Source organism: Austrofundulus limnaeus, unplaced genomic scaffold (genome assembly GCF_001266775.1).
Source record: "Austrofundulus limnaeus strain Quisiro unplaced genomic scaffold, Austrofundulus_limnaeus-1.0 Scaffold160, whole genome shotgun sequence".
Taxonomy (NCBI): Eukaryota; Metazoa; Chordata; class Actinopteri; order Cyprinodontiformes; family Rivulidae; genus Austrofundulus; species Austrofundulus limnaeus.
This window is the reverse complement of record NW_013952562.1, coordinates 278,124-300,904: the sequence shown is the minus strand read 5'-3', so window position 1 is coordinate 300,904 and position 22,781 is coordinate 278,124. Positions and strand designations below refer to the sequence as shown.

The window sequence follows — 22,781 nt, the reverse complement described above, 5'->3', positions numbered from 1 at the left end:
AAACGGAGGCCTCCGTTTCAGTTGTCTCCCTCTTGTTTCAAACCAAGATTTAGAATAATTATCATTTTGATCCATACATTGGTAATGTGTGACTGGGCCTCGTGCCACTTTATGTTCAATAAATTGGGCCCCGAGGTCAAAAAGGTTAAGAACCCCTGCTCTAAATAACATCTGTGTATGTCCATCTGTTTTTTTAAACATGTATTAAAACTTTTGTTGAACAAGAGAATGAACCCCACCACCACTACACAGTTTTACCCTCACATTCACCATCTTTTATCTGCATATTCATTGACAATACCAGCTAAAGAACGCCTGTAAAGGATTCAATCAACTTCTTTAAAAAAATCAGTTTTCAAATTTTTTCATACTGAGCAGAGGGTTGCCTGCAATAGCTTTCAAATAACACCTTTTAAATTTATCAAAACTGCAAAAAAAAAAATCCCAATTTATAAACTTTCTTGTAGCTAAAAATACTTTCAATTAAAAACTATGATTGAAAATAATAAAAACTTACTCAACAAACCAAATCAACAGAATCTACGCGAGAACTGTAAATTATGTTTCATGTGATCCAGCATTAATTTACATAAAGTCTTATCCCAAATAAAAAATTTAGCTCAAATTCCCAAAACCCTTTAATATACAGTGTAGGGTTTAAATTAGCTCATATTTATCTACAAACATATAAAACTGACATCTTCATAGAGAATGCCCTCCCTGACAGTTTTGGGGAAAAACAATGAAAAAAATCGGAGACACAGCTTTAATTTACTTTTGTTTTGTTCAAACAAATATAACTGTTTTGTGTCAGTTTGTWCCAGTAAACACACACCTGTTGATTGATGTTATCTCCCGGGTCATTCTTATAAAAGTCATCACCTCACCTGCTGCACCTGTCTGCTCCTCTCTTCTCCCCCGCTCTGCTCCAGCTAACTTTAGCTAAAGCTCAGGTGGAGGAGTCAGTAATCCTTCTGCTGGTTTATCTTTTCTGACTTTAAACAATCTTCCAGCTTTGATATCGTCTCCTGTTCTTTTTCAGACGTGTCCTAACAAATATGTTTTTTTTAAAACACCACTCCAACTTCTGCTACTAGAGACACTTAAGTCCCACCCCCACACTATTTCTGATAGGCTAATAGGCCTGTCTAAAGTTAAAGCTGCGTCTCAGATAGGGCCAGAGAAATGTTTGTTAAATCTGTTTTCCACGCTGCGCATCAGATTCCAGCATGGCGAAAGTGCGCTAGTTGTTTAAAAATTAATACCTCGTCAGATGGCGTTTATTACCTTTTAATACTTTTTAATGGCTTTAATTTTTGCTTATTTGATTTACTACCTTTTAATACTTTTTACAACCCCGCGGATACCCTGAAATCATTGATAAAACTGTTTCTGTTTAACACAGTAAAACACAATAGGAACTACTTGATCTAAACTTTAATATAATGTTCCTACTTTCATCACTTTCACCAGAAAATGTGAATGAAGCCATAAAAGCAACATTCCACAGAACTTTGCATTTTTGCAGTCATTTAAGATTCTTAAAGAAGGGCTGTTCCCTTAAACATTTTAACAGCGGGTTTTATAAATGACACACGCACACAAAAAAAAAGCATGAAGTGAATTAAGAAGCAAACAGTGTGAGACAAACTGACCACATTTTCAAATCTGTATCCTGGAGGCAGCGAGTCCTCTCTCTCCCCGCACTTCTGACCCTTCTCCTCGGAGATTACACTCTGCGACACATGCGTTAACGCCGTTACACATGCAGCTCCATGCTCACATTTACACAGACACAAATGCATGCAGGCCCTGACCACGCTGTACCTCTTTGATCTCTGGCCCCGTGTACACAGGCTGTTTAGGAGCAACAGGTTCAGCCGGTCCTAGCGTTTCTCCCAGGGCGGCAAACGGGTCATCAACAGACGCCTGAACGGGCAACACGACTCAGCATGGCACAGAAAGCAACATGCTTCATTCAAAGCAAAACATCAAGCATCAGATTTACCTGTTTGGTTGCTGCTGCTGCTGCTGTTGCTGCTGCTGAAGGAACCTCTGCCTGCACCTGCAACACAAACCCTGAATTAGTGCTGTTAAGACCAATTTGTTGATGCATGAACTCAGTGCAGTTTGGAAAAAGTTAGGAGATGAAAACAAAAACTCCCTGCAGGTACCTTTCTGCATACTAAGACAACATTTACTCCTGCTGCTGACAGCTGGAAGGACATAAACACTAGAGGACGCAGCTTGACGTCATGTGTAATATGATCATCTACCTTCGTTTGCGTTCTTTTAGCATCTTCTTTCTTCCCTTGCACTGACACATTCCCAGCTGCTGCTGCTGCAGCTGGCTTTGATGCTTTACCAGGATCAGCTTTAGGCACCTCAGCTTTGACTGTTGAAGCAGCAGCCGAAGTCTAAAATACAATAAATCTGTTACAGGCGAAGCGCGTGTCCAGGGAAATTACAGGTCCAGTTTGGGAATATGCAAATTCTGCAACAACAGGCCAGGAGTCAGTTGAAGACGGGAAAGTGAGTCACTGGTAGGAGCGGAGAAAAAGCCTCCACCGACTTCATGATGTTAATAAACAATGAGGTGGAGTGAAACAGTTGCAAGACGAGAAATAATAATAATCCATTTGTTTGCACTCACTGACTCWAGTTTTATGATCAGTCGCTTTACAGAGCAACAAGTGGAGGCATGCTGAGCAAAGTGCTGCAGAAGGAAGAATCCAGATCCAAGACACTTTCCTCTGATGAAATAAAGACCATGCAGAGAGTTTCATAGAGAGGCAACCTTCCAAGTAAGAATAGTAATATATCCCATACAACTCAAAGAAGCAGAAAAACAGAAAAATAAGACATCCTTGAAAGGTTAAACCCCCAGAAAGGCTCGGAGTGGCCTGGAGCAGTCAGGTCTACCTTGGTTGAGACTTGAGGTTTGGTCACGGAAGCGGTTGTCGTCGTTCCAGCAGCAAGAGAAGGAGCCGTAGATTTCGCTTTGACCTGGGAGGTTGCAGCAGTCTATAAACATGTAGTTGGTAAAAGCGACTTAAAAACAGCACAAAGAAAGTTACACTGATGAACAGTCGCAGCGGTCAGTGCAGTGTTAGACTTCAAAACTAAAAAAGGGAGCAGGAGTTTAAAGAAATTCGTGGAAGTTATTCATAAAGTCAGCTCTGCAGTGTCAGTAACATTCAGCRCAAGGTTTCACCAGCTCCTCACTCAGCACCTGATCCTCGTGAAAGAGGACAGGTGAGCTGCAAAAACACGGCACCACACACACAGATGGGCAAAGACATGTTTTGAAAGGTGAAAGACAAATGAAGGCAGAAAATATGAGGAGAGGGCGGCCTCGTGATGAGGACGCACGGAGGCTTGAGGCCAGAAGATAGAAGCCGTGATTGTTGTTACACCACACAGCCAGAAAGCTCCCGTCCCCAGCGTCCATCTACCTCCGTTTTGGTTTTAGGTGAGTCTTTTCCTGCTGCTGCGACTGTAGCAGATCCTCCAGCTGCCACGCCACTCCCGGTGGCTGTTGTCGTTGCAGCCACGCCAGGATTTGTAGTCATGGCGGATCCTGACTTCTGCAATGTACCAAGTATGGGGAAGTTGAGGGTCAAACCGTAGCATTGTTACACCTCTGTGAACCCTTGCGTTAAATAACACCTGGCTGTTTCAGCAAACTATTAAAACAAAAGGAAGAAGGGCCTTTTTTCACATCTCATAGTTTTGTTTATATTCGATCTATAATAAATTTGATTATTTTTCTTCTGTCTTCTTTGAGTGAACAGCTAGAACGTAATTTTATTTGGAGATAACATATCCAAGTTAAACAAAAAAATGATGTAAGAAGACAATGAGTTACGAACTTAAGTCTACTTACCAAATAAAGCAAAATGATGCACACTTCAAAACTAAATGCATTAAATTGTATAGGTCYTCTGGACGGGTTCTTCTCTAATGAAACGTTTTGTCTCTCCTCCAAGAGACTTCTTCAGTCTGAGAGTTTCAGGCAAAATTCAGGCTTTTAAGCCCTGCCTCCATGTGACTGATACTCACATCACATGGCTATCAGTGACACCTAATTAACACCTATTGTTAACAGGGGGTGGAGTAAATGCATTTACAATTTGATTGGTGTTTTTGGTCTGCAGGCCTCAGTCAGTAACAGTAACAGCCATCAATAAAGGCCTGAGACTGAGGTAAAACTGTAAAACGAGTTAACAAAACTGGGCTAACTTAGTTTGAGCTAGTTTAACAAAAGCTCGAGATCTGTCTCCGCGCGCACGGTAGCGGTTTTGCTAGCAGACATTCCGTTTGACGACATGCAAGTTTTAGTTTAAGTGAAGTTTTAAAGTTAGMTATATTCTTACTTACATAGTCAAGAAACTTTAAAAAAAAAACACAACCAAACTATTGCAGAACCACGAATATGTTTTTCAGAAAAAGAAAAGCAAAGTTTCATACACCCGACAGCCTGATGTAAACAAATCACAGCGCGAGCAGGACAGCTCTTAGGGACCGTTGATAAAGTAAAGAAATTATTTTAAAGTATAAATAGAAATTTAATATAAATGTGCATATTTTATTAAACTATTGGAATCACGTTAACAGGAGACATAAAGGTCTGGTTCATAAATTTTTTATATGATTTAGCTGAAAACACAGACGATATTAATCTTTTTATCTAACACTATAACCGGATGTTGCAATTCGCAGACGGTCCCTAAATCCTTGTTTTACTTCCGGTGTTTTTTAATCCCGTCTATTCAAACTGGTAACAAAACTAATCACAACACCTGTTTGATGTAAACAGTGGTGTGTTTCACRTACCAAGAGCCAAATTCTTACTACTTCTCAAAATATATAATTAACAGAATATCTTCTGACATGCAAACAGGGTGATTTTTAGTTGAGATTAAAAGACATTGGCTACAGTATCTGTATATAAACAGATTCAAATGAATAATAACCATAACCTGATAATCTCCCTGAATAAACTGCTTTTTGCCCATGACATTATTTCAGCAAATATAGTATACTCCCTTGAAAAACGTTTAAAAATGTTTTCTGTCATTTATTTGATAATCTAGCTTTTTCATTAGCAATATTAATAAATATTGTTTTTTATGTCAGACACTAATATTAGTACTTTTTTTTTTACTATCTGAGATATTTTTAAAAAGGAAAACAAATCACTCCTAAGAACCTCTTACAGATAAGTCATTGCTCCAGAGCAAGTTATAAGTCCATAAGCCTCTTTTTGATGCCAAACATCTGCAAGCTAATCTTATTTATAGTAGAACCGTCTGCCCTTTCTTACCCAATATTAATTGAAGCTACATCATATTTGATAAGCTGTTTAGTTTGTTTTATAAAACGCAAGTAAAACTAAACAACTGCACACTTCTAAAAACCAAAAAAAAAAAAAGATCACGTCTAAGCTTAGTTGTTGATGAACCCTCAGTCTAACCTGCAGCTTTGTTCAAACACAGTCTGGAAGCAAACAAACTAATAGTTGAGTCCTCGGCACAAGTTCTACACTGTTGTGAACAACTTGTTAAAGTTTATCAGGCCTGGTATTAAAAAGAACTGAACATTTCGAAATTATTTCAGTTGATGACAGGGCAGCTTTAAAGTGAATGTTTACATCCTGAGTTTGAAAAGAATGAAAAACAATGTTTTTCCTATGGTTTGCTGGAAATACAGGGGAACTCTCCTTTAAGATCTTTTCTGCTCTGCACGAGATCCGGAGCAGGGAAGGAAACAGTAGCACCAGCTCAGATAAAGGGAAGGGGGCGGGGTGTCAGCGTCAATCAAACACGGGAAATCGACGTACGGGTTTCTCTAAGGAAAGACGAGGAGGCAGAGAAGAGGTTAAAAAGTTTCATACCTCAAACTCTGCAGGCTTCACAGTGGAGACTTGWGCTGCCGGCTTGGGTGTTGCCTGGCCCGGCTGCGACTGCACAGAGAAAAAGATGAGAGGGGAGGGGAGGAAGTGAAGAAAAAAAAAGTTAACGTTTGCAACTGGCACAAGAAAACAATGCAATTACAGAAAAAATTCACACCGGGAAATATTTTGATGTCACAAGGGAACAATCCAATAAAACTCAGAACTGATTTTTAAGAACAGATTGCTGAAATAAGTCAYGGCAGCTTCGCATGTTAATGATACMGCAGGAAAAGKTCACAMGGTGAGCAGAAACACCCATGACAGCCCAGTCAGAGAYGGCTGACTCTTGTGCCACATTCCAGCAGGACTGTTTTTGACAGCAAAGTGCAAAGTGACCCAGTATTATTGTTGCCATCGCCTCAGCAACTGACAACAGCGACTGTGAATGTCCTGCTCCAGAGTTAGAGCTTCTCCAGCTGAGGTCACTCTCATTGAAATAAATGCTAAAGTACTTCACATCTTTCTTCAAGCCAACGTTGTTATTTGTATCAAAGGGCTTCAGCTGCTCTAAAGCATTCCAATATGGGAATTACTTTCAGGTTATGTGCCAAAAAAACAAAAAAACTTTGCTCCAGTAATAATAAAGAGGCCACATGTGTAAAACTATATAAAAAAACACAGAACGTTCCATGTTTAGAGACGTGTTGAAAGTGAATAACTCATTTACTGATAATGCTGTTGATACAGTTCGAAGATGGCTTCGATGAATGCTTTTTAATTAAACTCACTTTGCCAAAGAGTCACCCAGACAAAAGAAAAAGACGTGTTAAACAAATCAGGTGCCCGCAGCACGCTMTGGGATCAGAAACAATTCAGAGTTCATTTTAAAGGAGACATGTCCTGCTTTTAAATCCTTCTTTTTTCACATTTAAATCATTCAGTTGAACTGTAACWCTTTGGTCTGAATTCCTCCTTACTGTAACTCCACAAGCCCCTCCCTCTTTCGCCACTTTTTCAGAGGTGTGTCGCATCAACTCGTTTTGAGGCTGTCTCTTCCAGACTGGTCCATTAAAGTTTGATAGAGGGGTTTGCAACTATAGAGAAGCACAGAAACTTTTTTTGTTTTTTTTACAAATGAATTCAAAAGATGTCAACAACAGAAGACTTGTCCATCCAGCCTTACGTGTTGGAGCCAGGTCTGACCCAGAGCCAGAGGATATTAAAGATGAACTAATTGTAAGCGGTAAGTCCAGACCTTATTCTGTCACTACTGAGTCATAGTAAATTAGAAAAAGTAATACAAAATTTAAAAAAAAAAACTGAACTGGTTGAAAAATATGACCCAAACAAAATATAAAGCTATCCACGCAGCAATGGGAGAGACGAAATTAAACCTTTCTGCACTCCTAGAGACTTCAAGTACACAACAAAATGATTTTAACAGCTAAAAAACTGGATTTTGTATGATAGAGTTTTTAAAAAAAAGTGCTTGCAGTGTGAATAGCATTCAGCCCAAAGCAAATGTACCTGCACCCCAGAACCACGTTCTCAACACCAGTTCTTCAAGTTCAGGTAATGTTTCGTGTCGTTTCAACTGGTTCCTGCATAACTCTGCATTAAAAACAGAAAGCTGCGTACAGAAGAGTGAGAACGGAACAAAATAAATGCCTCCTACACGCCTAGATTTTGGAGGGCATGTCATAGTCTGCAGGTGGAGCARGACCCAGCCCAGTTCTTTTAGAAAGCCTCCACCCTCATGATGCTGTTATTGGTTTCACGACACGTCCAACCTACTGCATTGTGTGCTGTGGTAACAGTACACAGTCAGTCCTAACCTAGCCTGTTGGTGAACATTTCACTGCATATTTGTTCATAATAAAGCTCTGGAAAAGTAATTGTGAAGAATGTATGGGCTCAGAAAACAGCTTTTACTGTCCGTCACATCTTTATATTGTATCAGTAGCTGTAGAGTCTGTTAAAAAACTAAACAACTACGTACACCAGTTCCCATTTATCTAAACCAACTGAGTGGGTTAAGTCAAGAAGCCAGCAGTGCGACACAGTTTTTAGATTACAGGATGGAGCTATGATGAACACAGAATGAATTGCACCACTCTGAGTAATCTGCACCCTGGCACAGTCAGCGATTGTCTTTAAAACAACACTCCAGCAACTGTGCAGCATTAAGTTTCGTTTTTACTTTAAGTGGAATATTATAGTAAGAAAGAAGAAAACATGTGACTTGATTTTTAGATCTACAAAAAAAGTTAATATAAGAGGACCAGCTGTTGGAAGAGTGAGGCTTAGAAGAAGGAAGTGATACAGAGGAAGAAATGAGGTCACGCACACTTAGGGCACCCCCCTAAAACAGAGAGGAAGTTACTGTTGCTATAGTAAACACTGTGTTTTCAAATTAACACTAGATTTTTTTAGCAACTAAAGACAATGAAAGATTTATTCGGTTGGCTGAGAATAAACACAGTGTTCTTTATTCCCTTTTTAAAACATAGAATTGAGTCATTTTATATGGAAGCAGTTCACAAAGTGAAGCAGCAAAGCTTGAGATCTGTCAGAACAGGCTTCTGATTACAAACTTTCACTTAAAATCCAATTATGTCAGAACTTAATTTGTTTTTTATTGCATTTTTAGGAAACATRCATTTATTTGTTTATTATTTTATCAATATTTAACCAGGAAAATCCCATTAAGATCGCAGATATATTTTTCAAGGGAGGCCTGGGCCTGAAGGCAACCTATTAAACATATTTTTGGGGTGTGGGGGAAACCAGAGAAAACCCAAGCAAGCATAAAAAGAGCATGTGAACCCAGGACCTTCTTGCTGTGAGGCAACAGTGCTAACCACTGAGCCGTCGTGCTGCTATTTGCATCAACCTGAGGAGATATTTTACCTCAAAGCTAAGCTGTAATAACACACGCTACACCCTGAACGCAGCCTCTCCTCAAGGCTGACATCACAAGCATTGCTCAAGTACCTCCTCCGACAGGTGCCACTCAACAGGAGTGTTAATAAAGCACAGAACAAAACAACCTGCTTGTTTTAATCCAAAACTCATATGAAAGTTTTATAGGATCAAAGATGACTTGGTCTAGTACGTGCTGACATGACTTTAAAGCAAAACTTTTCTTTCTTAAACTGAAGGTAAATGGACTGCACCTTTGAAGTGCTTTTCTGCACAACCAGGCTACTCAAAGCTCTTAAAAACACAATCTGTGTCCTCATTTACCCTTCCACACTCACACTCCTACAACCCTCTACTTCAAAGCTAATCTGAATAAATTATTCTAGCGAGTCTAATCAGTGCTTTGGATCACATTCATACACAGATGTGCTGTCTTACTGCCCAAAGAAAGGTGCAGAGTATAAAACTCGGACACATAAAGAACAGAGAATCCAAACTTTCTGTTAGGAGAATCAGGAACAACAACTTCAGTTTAAACTTTGAAGACTTGAGTTCACCTACCCAAACTGTGTTTTTCTGCAAACTCTGGCCTCTTGGAGCTGCATTCCTACGTTCCCGTTTCCTCTACTGCAGCTTGTAGATAATAGGCTGTACACACTGCATATGTGAGAAACAAGCTGGACCATGTCACTTTTATCTAAAGCACTTTAAATGTTCGGGTGATGTTAGACAGGACTGAAGAAAGTTTAGGTGTTGGCATGAACTCAGTGTTGTGGCCTGCTACTGTAATGGAAAAAAAAAAAATTCACAAAGAGATCAGGTAAAGAATTCAGTCATTTAGTATTGTGTAAAAACATGCTGCCAGCAGATAGGGAGGACAGTCAAAATCACAGAAAACTGAGCATTGCAACTTCTTGCCCTGCCTGTTGCTTTGAGTTTCAGCTGTCAAGAAGATAAGAAACAAAACCATTAGGGATGTACCGATATGAAAATTTCAGCCRATATCGATATTATTATCGCTGTTATGGCCGATAACCGATATTTACTGATATTATACAAACACACAAATTATATTATACATATACGCACAAACACACTTGGGTCTTTTTTTTTTGATACCGTAAATAAACAACCAGACCTCTGGCATGGCTCTACTTCAGTTATTCCTGGCTGTGCAGCGTAAATATCACTATCATGATCAAACAGATGACGCTCAACCAACCATCAACCCTCCCAAAACAGAAACACAAAGATAAAAAGTGGGAAATCAATATTGGATGTTAATATCGGCCCAGTTTTACACATCAGACCGATATTCTAAAAAAATGACCAATATCGGCAGATACTGATATGAATGCCRAWATATTGTGCATCYCTAAAAACTATTGTTTTATTCACACGGTTATCAGAAACAAAATAATCCCAACGCTGCAGGCTTATGACCGAACTGCATGAAAGAGTGGCTTCTGGGATATAAACAAACCTATCTTTCTGTTGTCATTTAATGATGTTTTACAATGTTTTAGGCCAGGTTAGAATGTACTTTTCAGTCTATAACACCTAATCTTAAACAGTTATTAAGAATGATATTATTAATAATTAAAGAGTTAATATGCAGCAAGCAATTTTCACTGCAAATTCATATTTACAATAAAATAAAATAAAATAAAATAAAAAGTTTGACTGTTAGTTTGGGTCTGTACAAAATAACTTGTGTTACAAAAACTGCACCTTAGCATTAGCTAATTTTGAGTAAAATAAACATTTCTGGTAACTTTTTGTATGATTACTTTTAAAATGATAAACAACTTAACCTACATCCTTGGACCCCCCCCAAAAAAAAAAGTTAGCATATTGCATCATTGCTTGGAAAAATAAATTACGTCATTGTTTACAAAAATAAATTACGTCATTGTTTACAAAAACAAGACGGTGCAGTGTGAAGCTTGAGGCAAGGTAACCTCAGCTGTTGAGAAAGTCATTTTGTAGAAAGCATCGACTGTGAAACTGCACAATTGCAGTATTAATCYCAGAAACATCAGGCCGTGCCACCACAACACAGCTTTAGTCTATGGATATTTTACGGATAGTTTACGATGTTGGAGCGAGCTGCTATCAGTTAGCACAGGGGTGTGTCTCTGCACCTTCAAGAATCTCTTCATMAATCATCATCTGRGCAGAAAACTCCTCCTCTTCCAGCATCCCTGACAAAAACTTGAACATAATGTTTTGTTTACTCATACAACCCACTCTACAAGCACACAGAACTATATGACATTAAATATCACATCAGTTCTCCTTTAAAGACAACACTAAATTATAGTGTTGATAATAGGACTCTCCTACCAACACCAACACCCATCACATGACTGAAACAGCCTGTGGCGATAAAGTTAAACACTGTGGATAAAGATGCTGCATTGCCATTTGAACCGAGACTCTTTTTCTTCACCGCGCAGTGGAAACTGCGAATCGGAGGTGCGCCTTTTTTTACACAGCAACTGCACAAACATGGAGGACAAAGCTTGGCATGACGTTTTTTTCATATGTGAAAACAATGCCGCATTAATACAAGCAGTGACAAAAGCTGGGCCCTCATTTGAAAAGTGATGACTAATGCTAAGCCCCACCCAGCGCAGGCTGAAAGTGACTCCTGAGCTAGCTGGTCGGTCTGCTTTAAAAAAAGCCCTGGCAGTGTTTTAAGAGTCAAGAGGGATGATGCAGATCACCTCATTGGCCACAAGAAAAGCCTCTGTCGTGCCAAGGAAAGAACTTCATAAAGTGTAAAAGTTTCTGTTTCAACAGAGAGCTGGAGATGAGTAATATCGCTGTACAAGAAGAATATATGAGCAATCAGACAGCTGAGTAAACTCACAAGTGATGACATTAGTAAAAGCTAATGTGATACTGTTAATTTATTGTAATGTCACATTAAAAAAGCACAAAGACGACAACTTTTGCAGGTTAAAGTTTATGATTGCAGTTGGCACGCTTTGCAACTTTATAGCACTTCTCTTTCAGACAGAGAGGCACTGTTGTTGTATTTTTGCAGTGCTTGTGTTAGATTTCTAAATGCAACCCTGGCTCTGAAATACACTCGAAGCTATTGTTGGAAACTCTGACTCCCTCTCATGTTTTATTTTGATCCCTTTCTGTTGGCAGTAGCTACGCTTCATGCACCCAACATGGCAGCTTGAGCTTTACTCCAGCTTTTCCTAATTCGACAGACTCGTAAAAAAGGTAGCAAAGTGGATCGACACAACATGAAGAGTAGCTGCTAAATGCTGTCAGATTAAAACACAGCTGTCCTGAACAAGCATTCAGTCAGATGAGAGCCGAACGTTTTTCTCTGATAAAGAGATTTGACAGGTATCAAACAGGAAGCCTCTCCACGTAGGCACTCACTAACAACCAAGCCAAACACCACCCAGATACATACCATAGGTCTGACTCTGAGTGTGTGTCCTTTATGTTGCTGTATGCTCCCAACCAAGATGATCTTCCTAAGCCTGCTTCACTTTAGTCCAAACTGTGTACCAAGCAAAGCCCCATGCACACACACACATAAACACAAAAAACACACACAAACACACACGCCTTTGCTGCTCCACCCTCCTCAAACCCAGAACAGACTCCTCCTCCTCGTCCACCAGCCAGCTGAGCAGGCTGGGTCGGATTGGACCGTTGGACATGAAGTGACCTACCCACTTTCTTTGCTGCCTGCAAGGAAAAGTGCATAAACCAGTTAGGGGGGGGTTTGGGCTTGGTCATGGGTGAGCTCTGCCAGGACGGTTTGAGTAGCAGGCGTGAAGGGCCGACATAAAGAGTTAAAGCAGAGGGAGATGTGAAGCCCTGATGAGGCAGATGTGGATATGCAGTACGAAGCAGTTCTGTTTGGCAGTCTGGGTGTGTCTGATCGACTCATTGCTCAGGAATCTAGACTGCAGAGCTACCTAACCAACTAATGCAGTGTGTGAGCAGAAAAATATAGAGGGAGGGGGCTCTTATCACATGCTGTCTAACTCACACAGAGCAGTGAAAATCAGATAAAAAAAAAGTGCAAGTAAGCAAAGTGAGTCACATGTTTCTTCCACTATTTGAAGGTCTTAAAGTACAGGAGATTAGAAAAGAAATGTTTTAGTTTGTAGCCTTTCACTTCTCTCCACACACACGGTGTCAGCGGTCGTAGCTTATAGTTCAGCATTCAACAAGTTAATCCAGAGAACTGAAACTGTGTCACAGATATAAAAGGAAAACACGCCACAACAAAAATGAGTCAAACTTGCAAAAGGAAAGGGCATGGCTTTTTGAACAGTGCCCCCTACTGTCTAAAAATACTCACAGCACTTAGAGCAAAATAAAAAGGTGTCCACTGAAGCTGCTGTCTTCAAAGTGTCTGTCATCATCACATACTGCCAAAAAGCAAAGATGGACAGTAATGTTTTTGAATCTTACGAACCACTGGTCAAATTTTAATTGGGATGAATGTAATCGGTCAACCCAATGCAAGGTAGCTGACATGACAAAATAACCCTAAAAACACAAAAATGACTACAACTCAGTCAATTTTACAGATATTGACATGGAATTTAGTATGGTAGGAGCTGAGAGTCACTGCCAACACATACTCTGARTTGGGCATCCTGATTAAAAACATAGCAGGTTTGTCTTGTGCCGACTTGATATAAGGTCTGCCGTAAATTGCAAAATCTCCAAAATGACACCACTACTTTATCCTCCGTGCTGTTTTATTGGAAGGCACTTTTAATTTTCTTAGAAATCACTCGGGTATGAACATGAAAATACTTGCTGAAACAGCAGTCCAAACTGGTGATTAAGACACAAGATTATCCCCTTGAAGAAAAACCAACAGAAACCAGAATGAGCACATACTGGGAACCATGCACATGCATTGGTTTATCTCATGACTGATGAGCTCAAGAACTACAATCAGGGTGACGTCTTTGTGTAAAAATACAGGCCTAAATCTTTCCTAACAGCATTGCCCCCACTGACCCCACCACACTGGAGCTCTGCACTGTTTTTGTGTCCAAGTCTGAAAAGTTTTATGTGCGAGTGGGAATACCAGCGTGAAAGGAAACATCTTATTTTTTACTGACATTCCTAGCTTAGCAACCTTTGGTGAGTGTTTTGTTTGTTGATAATCAGTGAGCTGTAGCAGACCCACCCATTGACAACGATTGCCCAATCAGAACAGCAGTGCTGGGGAAAAGGAGGTTTTCAATTTGAAATATTTGGTCCTGTTTTTTAARGTTTCTAAGCAAACTCAGAGTCAGGCTGTATCAAATTATAATCCTCATCTCGGATCTACTGAGAGGAGATCACAGTTGAGACAATTGGAAATGTAAAAAGAAAGGTTTTATTAAAAAATAAAAATGAAACATCTTATGACACTAAAAAGGAACAATCCTTGAAAGAATGTACATGACTATCACCTCAGATACCAAAGGTTTCAACAAAGACTTCAGGTGATCTATGATGTTTTGGGACTATACCTCTTTGCACTACTTAGGCCAATGCTTGGTCCTGAGTAGTCAAAGGAAAAGAATCCTTGGAGAACCTTTTATGGATCCTGAGAAGTTTAGATTAAATGCTCAGTGTCTCATTGGGGAGAGTAATGGGCACACTTATTAGGCCCCCCACTCACCTGGGTTTTTACCCATTCCCATTTACCAATACCAATACCAAGTCTTAACTAAAACCACATGAAATTYTTTAGGTCTGAGATGCAGCCATTTTGCGGTTCCATAAGCCAGTAAGCTATAGTGGCCATCTTGAATTATATAGACTCTAAAGTTAATCAGTTGTGGATCCAAGGATTATTTTCTGAGTTTCATTAAAGTCAGTCCAATTGTTCTTGTCTTGAGATATTTTGCCAACATGGAGACAAATTAACATAGACAGTTACATGATAACCTGCCTTGCAATGGAGGCAAGTAATAAAAATGTGATGCAGGTCTTTAGCTGAAGCTTTCTGAGATAATGTACACCAACTACTGTAGCTACAGAAACCAGACAAATTACTTTTCAGGGAGTTGTATGACATGAATGAAACTTACACGTCAAGACGTCTGAGGAGCACTCTATCGAGATAATATCAGTTCTGCAGCTGCAGCTCACATTGTCACTGACTGTGATAAAACCATAGATTACTATCACCTAACACTATGGCCCTGCTTAACCTTTTAGCCACTTTTAGCTCAAATCTTTTAACAGGCAGGACTCAGTTGTACAAAACACATCAAACTAAGTTACCAAGTTAACACAAGAAAAACTGGATTAAGCCAAAGTAAGTTAAAATCTCACCCTTCCTGCATGAAATTACATCACCACAAACCATCATGGAACAATATAAAATAAAAACTGCACCATCCTTGTTTTTAAAAGGATATATTATTCGGAGGACTTTAGAAGCTGGTTATAAAGTTCATGTTGACTTTAAAGTACCTGTGACATCATTTTTTGTAATCAAAATGAATGTATTTTTGGAAGAATAACATATTGTAAAAAAGACTTCATGCCGCTGAGATGAACAGTTGTTCAGATATTTGCATGTGAAGTAACAGGAAGTGATGTCAAAGGGGAATGTGAAATGGCGTTGCTAAAGTGGCTAACAACACAGACTGTAGAGAAGAATCTGATGTTCTTTTAAGATTATTTTAATCACTTTCATAGAAAGATGAGAAAGAGTCRTWGTTCAAATAATATTGTTTAAATAAACAAAAACTAGGGAGTTTTCTTTCTCAAAGAGTTCCCCTTCGATGTCACTTCCTSTTTCACTTTAGCTGAGCCAAGTTCAAAAGAAAATAAGCCAATTATGTGACATAACGGGTAAAATCATGTTTTTTATGCCAAGTTTCTTAAATATAAATATATTTGACTTTTCGTATTTTATGGATATACATGTCACRGGCACTTWAAGCCATTGCTGTAACTTATTAAATGGCACCATATTCATTATAAAACTTTACAATAAACTCACAWCCGCAACATCCTTCTAAGTCTTCTATAATCAGGCAAATTATATCCGTAACACTGTTTTATTTCAAATAAAACTTGATTTAAGACAAATCAAATTTAATAGAGTCAGGCTGAAATGAGTCGAGTTAAACTGAAATGAAATGAACCACTGGTCATGAAGCTAACACCTGTATTCACGTATCAATAAAAAAAGAAATGTCATGATGATGTAACACCTCTGTGCATCACTGCCACCCACAGTCTCTGTTAGCTACAGATGCTCTGCTGTTCATGTCCATGAACTGCCTCTAAATTTAGCTCAAAGCACTTTTCCCTGTTTGTTCGTTTACGCTTCATTCCACTTCAGACACCCCTGGACAAAAGCTTCATGCCTTACCAGCGCTGTCGAACGTTAAGCTAACCATTTACACAGCAGGGTAAACAACCTTCCTCTACTGGTACATCACTCTACAAGGTTTTTTTTGTTGTTGTTTTTAGATAAGACTTGCTCTCAATGGGCCTCATGCAAGAACATGTTCGTATTCTTATCCTAAATTTCTCTTACTTTTGTTCCTACGAAGGGTTCGTACGAACATGCCACGTCAGATTCAACAAACTCTTCTATCTTCAGGAAAACTGTGTAAATGAGCTGCGTAAACTGATGAATGCGTATCAGGTGCTTGCGCATGGGGAGAGGAGATTAGCATAATTACCACACTAAAAACACCATATAACGCTTTACGTTTCCTGCCCCACATACCAGGAAGTGTCCATTCATAAATGTCATCACAAAGTAAAAAGAAGAACTTTACAAGTTCGGTGATTGAAGCTCTCAGAGATCCAGAAAAGAAAATCTGTCATTTTTAACAGCATCAGCTGTGGAATTAAAGGAGCTGCTAAAGCCGAGGAATGAAATGACGACTGCTGTTAATGTCGTGTCTCCTGTGGATCATATACAGTCACAGAAATAAAAATCTAAATCATATTGATCTCTCTCTCTCTCCAGTCCTGCTCGTTTTCCTTTGGTCAAATATTGTTAATTTAGGTGTAAACAACCGTGTTACATAGTTTTCATTTATTCAGAAGAAGAGTCACGCATCGTGACCCCCAGCATTTTAAAATGTCTCCAAACTTCAAAATAATACTGTAGTTATACAACAGCATTAATAGCCAGTTTAATTAAATTTAACCGATTTATGTCGTTAGTCTACATTATTACATTTAAAATTATAATTCCAATTGAAACAGAACAGCCTATTTTCAACATAATTACGAAGTTTGATTTATTTTCAACTCTGAATATCTTCAAACTAATGAAATATAAAGTTATTAGTGAAGAAAATCAGTCTGGATAACAGCAGACTAACTGCTCGTAAAATATATGACAGGTCTGGACCACTCGTGAATTTTGTTCGTATCTGAAAAAAATCTTAGAATACGAGAAAATTGGTGAATGTGACAAGTTCTCCTAAATCACTCGTACGCACAACTTAGGAACAAATCTGTTCGTACGAACGGTTCTTGCATGAGGCCCATTGTATCTTATTACAGTTTCCAGTAACTGAGGTTGCAGGGTCTTAAGGACAAACATCACATGGCTACAACACCACTTCAGGTACGGCACACGTAAACAAATATAGAGATTTAGAGCTGATCTGCAACACTAGGCTGTTTGCTCTGGATTCTTTTCTACAACATTTGTGTCAAAAACAGTTGAGCTCCAGTCGAACTCTCAGTGATGTGAGAAATCTGATAGCTCTGAGAAATGTTACAGCCTGGTGGCGGGACAAACGGCACCGTTTGATTACACATTTAACAGGAAGTGAAAGGGTAATATTTTACGGAACCCGYGAGAGGACATGAGAATTTTTTTTTCTTTTGCGTTCCCTCGCAAAAGTAGTTTATCACTGTTGTGCCTGCCGGTTTATTAAACTCACATGTTCACCATTAGCGAGTTAGCCTACTACTTTATTTCAACTTCAGAATGAATATATCACACAGCCCCGCATGGAAGTGTATCATATGCCGATATTTTAACAGTGCAATGCCAATTCCACAAACTTGTAGTGACACATCCTGTTTTGGTAACTGGATATTTCAAAATAAAAGTCTGATTTAATTCAGTTCACATACAAAACAAACTTGCGTGGGAACGCAAAACAATTTTGCAAGAGAATGCRAACATTTTCGAGGTAACGCAAAAAGTTTTGCGAGGTAACACAAATTGCGAAGTAACGAAAATATATTGCGAGGCAACGCAAAATTATTATGAGATAACGCAATAGTATTGCGTGTGAATGCAAAAAAAATCCTCCATGTCGCTGCGTGGGCTCCATATATATTTATCTACGCAGAGATCCATTTTAAACTCTGTGTATTTATGGTCACGTGTAGGTAGTGTGTCATCTCACTCTCTCACAAACCCACATAGACACACACCCTGAGGGTTCAGTGAGGTTCAGTGTGTTCAAACATCTCATCAATACTACTGATTTACAAACATTTCCTATTTGGTTCAGCCAAAAGTTGCTCATGTATTCCTGATATTTGAACTTTAGTATCATGACACCATGTGACATGATGTCAGTAAAACAGACACGGCACTAGCTCCAGCTGCACATCCATCATGTGGTAATTTATATCAAAACACAACAGAGGGAAATTTGAGCAACACATTTCCTGCCAGTGTGGATGTGAACCCAGTTCACAGAATCTCTTTGAGTACAACCTGGAACCATTTTGTAACTTAATCCAGGATCATATTTTTATCCTCCAAGACAGGAATAAACCATATAAACTTTGCTCTTGCAGTGGATTTAAGTAATTTTTCGACAAACTTTACTAGTGCATTTCTACTTTCTGCCTTTTTATAACTTTATACCAAATGACATGTACTTAACTTTGAGATTAAACAAATAAGTCTACAATTAATACCTAACATCATAAAACAGAAAGCCTGCACAATTTTTTGTTCAGTCTAATTCATTATCAGAGGAAGTGTGGGTGGGGCTGCCAGGCCAGCAGGCCAAAGTTGATTGAGATCTATAAAATCCTGATCGTCTGATTAACTTTCTCCTGTTGAATGTGAACAGAACTAAGGTTCATTGGGAACTTATGTTTGCTATACCACACATAACTGTGGGTACTTTAGAAGGCAACCTGACATTTGACCTATATATCAAAAGTGCTGTTTATTCTTGTTTTATGCTAATTTAAAAATAATGTTAAATCAATTGCGTCAATATTCATTTCTGCTTTTATTTCATCCTGCATTGACCACAGTAATCCTATTTTATCTGATGTCTCTGCATTGTCTCTCTGTTAGATTAAACCTTTAGTTTAAGGTTCTGGTCTGGATTTTAAAGCCATAATTACTTGTCAAAATATATGTGATCTTTCAGTGTTTTGACTTGAATTTTATGCTTTTTAATACAATTTCGACATCAATAAGTGGTTGTTTGGAGGCTAAAGTAGCTCAAACTTATCAGGGTTTTCCCAAGAATTGAGTTAGAGAACAGCAAATGTTTTGTGCTTTTGTTTACAATAACACTAACTAGAATCTGAAATATCTCAGCAGGGATTATTTGCTTATGATCTTAAATTCTGCTTTAACTCTCCCCGCCGATCGATTTCCTCCCACAAACTGACTTTGTTTTGCGTGGACTCAGCCTGGCAGATTTTAGATGACATTTATTTTCAGAAGACAAGAGAACAGTTGTGTCTTTTTGTTTTGGACCTGGAGTTTTTGATTCCATTATTGTCTCCACACAACTCTGTTTACGTTCAGGAATTATTTTACTAACTCAATTTGTCATGTGCAGAGACAGTCTGAAGTCTTCAGTTTTTGAATGCAAACAAAGGACTCTGCTGATTTAACTCATTTCTTCAAATTATGCTTCAAACCTTTAGTAGTGAATGATGCACATATACAAAAAACATTGCATACTTTAACGTCTCTGTGTGGTGATGCACTTTTGTACATTTCTAAACTTTTACAGCAGCACAAGGACCTTGAGGATGTCTGATAATGGATTGTTATCTTCTCAAACTGAAACATAACAAGGTAAAGATGACAGAGACTTTGCAGAAACGGCTTCTAAGCACTGAACCAGTTATGCGAACTCAAACTTTTTTAAGAAGAAGCATCTATAAATATTAGTCAGTCAGAACCAGATGCCATTAAAAAAGGACTGACATTATAACCATAGGAGCCCCGATAGTTCAATAAAAAACTTGCGTTCCAAAAACCTGTATGCTTTTTAGTCAAGGGAGAAATTTGTTACAATGAACCTAAAAGGCTCCTAACCTGCAAACAGTGGGAGTAGCATCTAGTAAAACAAAACCACGTGTCTGACTGTCACTGCACCTGACGTGTGCAGAGGCTACTTCTACCACTTTGGGACTTTCCTCTGAAGGGAATGCATGAACAGGCAGGAACTATTTCAGCTTTAAATAGAAAGACAATGAAGGCACACGATCCTGACCCGCTGGAATCCAGACCTTTGAAAACAAACAACACAAATCCTCCCACTATGAGTTCAGTCCATTAGGACATGCTTGCGTTTGACCTTTAACACGAAGTGACTCAGACCCAACAAACATCAGCAGCAGCCAATCGCTGTCTCTGGTTGACGAGAAAATACCAAAATGGAGCCAATCTTGCTGAGGCTGCAGGAAATGACCTACAGTTCGTGCAATTTCAGCTTGAACTCCTAATCTTTATTCCAGCAACACACCCTGTTGGATTGCTTCATCCACTGCTGCAGATAATCATGAGAGAATGTCTTTATGGAGGCTAAACATTGTATCTAAAAGCCTCAAACAGAACCAAATGTTTGACTGTTGAACTCACCAGGACAAAAACACACACAACAATAATCACTAGTATGACTTTATAATGTTTCACTTGGGTTTGATGCTTGTAGTTGCTTGTAGCAAACACTGCAGGCCTTGTCCCTGAACTGGTTTAATGTCTGACTGCGAATAGCTCACACACTAAAACTCTGAGAGGCTAACCAGGAGCCTCGCACATTCCTGAAGACAGAGAGACTCAGATCTGGTTTTCCCCTCTAAAACTTTTTTTTAAACATTCAATAAAAGCCAAACAAAGAGGGCTAACAAGACAAGTGTGTAGTTCAGCTTGTACTGGCTGACTTAGAGAACCAAAACAAAACACATGTGGATACCTCTGGATGAGCGACTCAGCACAAAACAAAATGCCACAAAGACACATTTGGCACAGACCTGCTCCTCCACAGACGCATCCTGCAGGTCCGGGGTGTCCCGCGGGCCTCGGATCCAGCTCAGAATCTGGCCCATGTTAGCTGTGTGTGTATGTGTGTGAGTCTGTCAGCCTGTGAGCCTTATCTGTCGGCTCGCAGCATGTTTCCAGCAGGCAGGGAAAGACAGAGGAGGGAGGGCAGAGGAATGGGAGGTGGAGGCGTGGTCGGGGAGCAGAGGAGGATCAGATGTTTTTTTTTTTTGAGCTATAAATGGAAACGAGCCAAGAGTGGACACCTGACCARGGGAACCACATCTGATCTGACTCTCAGGGATTGGACAGATTATTTAAAACCCCTGAGAGCTAAAACGTCATCAGTGTCGTCCGTGATTTATTTATGGTCTTGTCTACGACAGCAAGCACATATTCGTGCAAAGATATTCTGATAAGACGTGGGACACTTCTCCTTTACTCGATCACCCGCTGACACTTTGACCCTCGTTCTTTATCACTGTAAMTATACAAGCCCTGAAACCGACAGCAGGTTTATTTAAGCCAAATAAACCCTGAGGGTTTCATCATATATCAGCGCAGCAGGACAGCGTGAGTAAAAAGTTTTCAGCTGTGAGGAATGCAGGGAGTGTTTCTATGAACACCTAGAATWATAGAAGCGGGTGTTTGCTTCCTGACATGTTTGTGTTTCTCCTATAAATGACGTTAAACTTTATTTCACCGTGATTAACTAAGTGCAACGTCTCTCGTCTGATTGGAGAGACACCTGAGTTCACCTGAATTGTGCTGCTTCTGTTGGCTTCAGCTCAAGTCGATGGGTGTGTGTGTGTGTGTGKGGGGGGGGGGGCAAATCTCAGCTAAAATCTGAGCGGCTTCGGCTTCTTTCTGCGCACCGTGGAGTCGGCAGACAATGAGGCCTTTCAGTTCAGTCACCTTGAAAAATGTCGYTCTGACAGATGGGACGTCCTTAAAAGTCTTTTCAGAAGCACACCTCGGCCCGACACGACAATAATTTGTCTGACAACGGAGAGACGTGCTACCTGTTTTAACCGGCCAGACACGAAACTCTTGTTTGTGTTTCTCAGCTGTTGAAGTGTTGAAGCGACGGGTGTAAGAGAATCTATACCTTAAAAAATAAAACATCGAAAAAGGTTTTAGGTCTTTTCCAACACAAAACAACTCAGGATTTGATTTCTGACTCTTATTATGACCCGCCGCACAAGAAGCGTAAGCGGGAGTCATATTGTTTTCGTACTCTTTTTTTTCTTTCCAGTGATTTTTGGTCAACTGTAGCACAAAAACAGCTGCACCGATCAACATGAAATTTGGCAGGGCTGTAGATGAGTCTGACCTACACTGCGCCAGCCAACGGTTTTATGATAGACCCCATATTTGAGGAGGGGGCTCCTTTCAAAGTGGGGGTGTATGGACATGCAAAAATGCTTATAACTCAGAAACTGTTCAACATAGAAGCTTCAGATTTCTTTTGTTGTTTAGCTCTGATGATGCTCTATCCATCAGGCCCACCAATCAGTGCACCCCCCCCCCCCCCCGGCCCCCCCCTTCATCTGAAAAAGGGGTATCTGGACATACAAAAAGCGTAATTGCTCAAAAACTATTAAACATGGGAGATTCAGATTTTCTTTGGTTGTTTCGCTCTGATGATGGGCTATCCATCAGGTCAACCAATGCCCCCCCCCAAAAAAAAAAAAAAARAAAGAAAGGCCCCCACCCAAACCACTACAATTT

The 22,781-nt window shown here is 39.5% G+C and overlaps 1 protein-coding gene across 1 annotated transcript in view; it reads right to left on the bottom strand.

The window, feature by feature from the left end:
• cast (calpastatin) overlaps positions 1-21,145 on the bottom strand; it is a gene marked incomplete at its 5' end in the record, with an annotated part of 34,889 nt that extends 13,744 nt beyond the window's left edge. The window contains 8 exon segments of the mRNA XM_014017059.1: positions 1,656-1,736; positions 1,828-1,929; positions 2,009-2,065; positions 2,277-2,417; positions 2,923-3,024; positions 3,456-3,587; positions 5,897-5,965; positions 21,044-21,145. Coding sequence (XP_013872513.1) covers positions 1,656-1,736; positions 1,828-1,929; positions 2,009-2,065; positions 2,277-2,417; positions 2,923-3,024; positions 3,456-3,587; positions 5,897-5,965; positions 21,044-21,118 — 759 coding nt within the window.
• Between the last annotated feature and the right edge of the window lie 1,636 nt (positions 21,146-22,781).